The sequence below is a fragment of the Bos mutus genome, chromosome 10 (assembly GCF_027580195.1).
Source record: "Bos mutus isolate GX-2022 chromosome 10, NWIPB_WYAK_1.1, whole genome shotgun sequence".
NCBI lineage: Eukaryota > Metazoa > Chordata > Mammalia > Artiodactyla > Bovidae > Bos > Bos mutus.
The window spans coordinates 80,067,071-80,069,032 of NC_091626.1; the positions used below are offsets into that span (position 1 = coordinate 80,067,071).

The following is a 1,962-nucleotide window of genomic DNA, read 5'->3' on the forward strand; positions in this document are numbered from 1 at the left end:
GAAAGGAAAGGAAGAGCCTGGATAATTACATGTGGAAAGAATACTGCATCTGTAAATATATAGAGGCTACACAGCCTGAAACAGTGTATGAACAAGAGTCAAAAATAAGTCTTGTGATGACTAGCCAGCATCCAGAAAAAAAGCCTGGTGTAAGGATTATATTTTTCCAAATGTGATGATAGGCATATTGTAGCATGGAGATATAGGCATTAAGTATCAAAATAATCAGTCAACAGTTCTTACTCTGATTGCCTGTTTATTAATGTTCCTATCATCATTCGACTTCCCCAAAATTTTCCTACAGTGTAAAAATGAGTTACACCTAAGTGGAAATTCAGGCCACTTGACTGATTTTTGTGTGTGTGTGTGTGTGTGTGGCAAACTAATAAATGGGCCTTTAGAGGTATACAGTTTCATCTATTATCGATTTACTTAGTGTCAATCAGCATTCCCTTATGTAACCCACTCTGATACTGAAGAGACTCAATTTTGAAGTCTAAACCATGGTAAATTCATCAAGGTAATGTCTCCTCAGAGACAAGCATTTGGCCTTCTCCAGGAGACACTACCATACCACATGCTTCCTCCAACCAGAGGCAGCAACACAATTTCTCAGTTAACATTTTTAAAAGAATAATGCCATTTTAATCTGAGACACTTAAATGTAAATAAAAAACTTGGAAACATCTGATATTAAAATGATAGAAATTAAATTTTACTTCAAGTCAGTAAAGATACTTCATAATACTTTTGGCATTTAAGAAATTCTTCTATAAATAATAAAGTGACTGCATAGTTTCCTCATTGCCATTTTCATTTCTTTGTTTCTGAATGTATAAATGATTGAATTGAAAAAAGGAGTGAGAACTGCATCAAAAACAGCAAGGAATTTGTCTAGGTGTGATGTGGGGTGAGGCCAGATGTAAACAAAGATGCAAGGACCGAAGAACAAAATCACCACCATGACATGAGTTGACAAAGTGGAGAGGGCCTTAGATGAGCTACCTGAAGAGTGTTTCCAAACAGTGATGACGATAAAAATGTAGGAGACAATCAATATGAAGAATGATCCCAGGGATATGAATCCACTGTTGGCTGTGACCATGAACTCCAGCCTGTAGGTATCTGTGCAGGCAAGTTTGATAAATCGAGGAAAATCACAGTAAAAGCTGTCTATTATATTAGGACCACAGAACGGCAATTTTGCAACAAAAACCAGTTGAACAATAGAGTGAATCAAGCCAATTATCCATACAGCAACCATGAGCAAAATACACTTTTTTCGACTCATAATAGTGAAATAGTGGAGAGGCTTACATATGGCAATATATCTGTCAAAGGCCATGGCTATAAGCAGCACCATCTCCACACCACCAATGATATGGATGAAGAAGATTTGAGTGATGCAGCCTCCAAAGGAGATGACTTTATGTTTTCTGAAAAGGTCATAAATCATCTTCGGAGAGATGACAGAAGAAACTCCCAGGTCAATGAAGGAGAGGTTGGCCAATAGAAAGTACATAGGGGAGTGTAAATGAGGGTTCATTGTAACAGTGAGCAAAATGAGGGAGTTTCCCAACATACTTGCCATATAAAAAACAGAAGAGAACACAAAGAGGAGAAGTTGGATCTCCCAGGAGTTGGTGAGTCCCAGGAACACAAACTTTGACACCACAGAGTGATTCATTCTGTCAGTTGATTTACCAGCTGTAATGTTTCCGGATAAAGCAAAAGGAAACTAACATAAGAATATTAATAATTCTCCATATTATAATGATTAATTATTGAAGGATAGTCAAACTGTTAAGACTTTAGATCTTCTCATTTTCCTCTCAGGGCCATATTATCATTAAATAAGTATTTTACCTGTGGCCACCTAAAGCAGTTGAGTCACTTCCACATGCAATATCCCTTTTACCACAGCCCCCAGGACTACTCACCTACAAATAAGAGAATGAAACA

At 37.2% G+C, this 1,962-nt stretch overlaps 1 protein-coding gene across 1 annotated transcript; it reads right to left on the reverse strand.

The window, feature by feature from the left end:
- Positions 1-757: 757 nt before the first annotated feature.
- Positions 758-1,687, reverse strand: LOC102286157 (olfactory receptor 4F3/4F16/4F29). Its single transcript, XM_014482565.2, has one exon. The coding sequence runs from the start codon at positions 1,685-1,687 to the stop codon at positions 758-760; it is 930 nt and encodes a 309-aa protein (XP_014338051.2).
- Between the last annotated feature and the right edge of the window lie 275 nt (positions 1,688-1,962).

Coding starts and splice junctions, on each gene's coding strand:
- LOC102286157 (XM_014482565.2), bottom strand. CDS start 1,687: ATGAATCACTCTGTGGTGTCAAAGTTTGTGTTCCTGGGACTCACCAAC.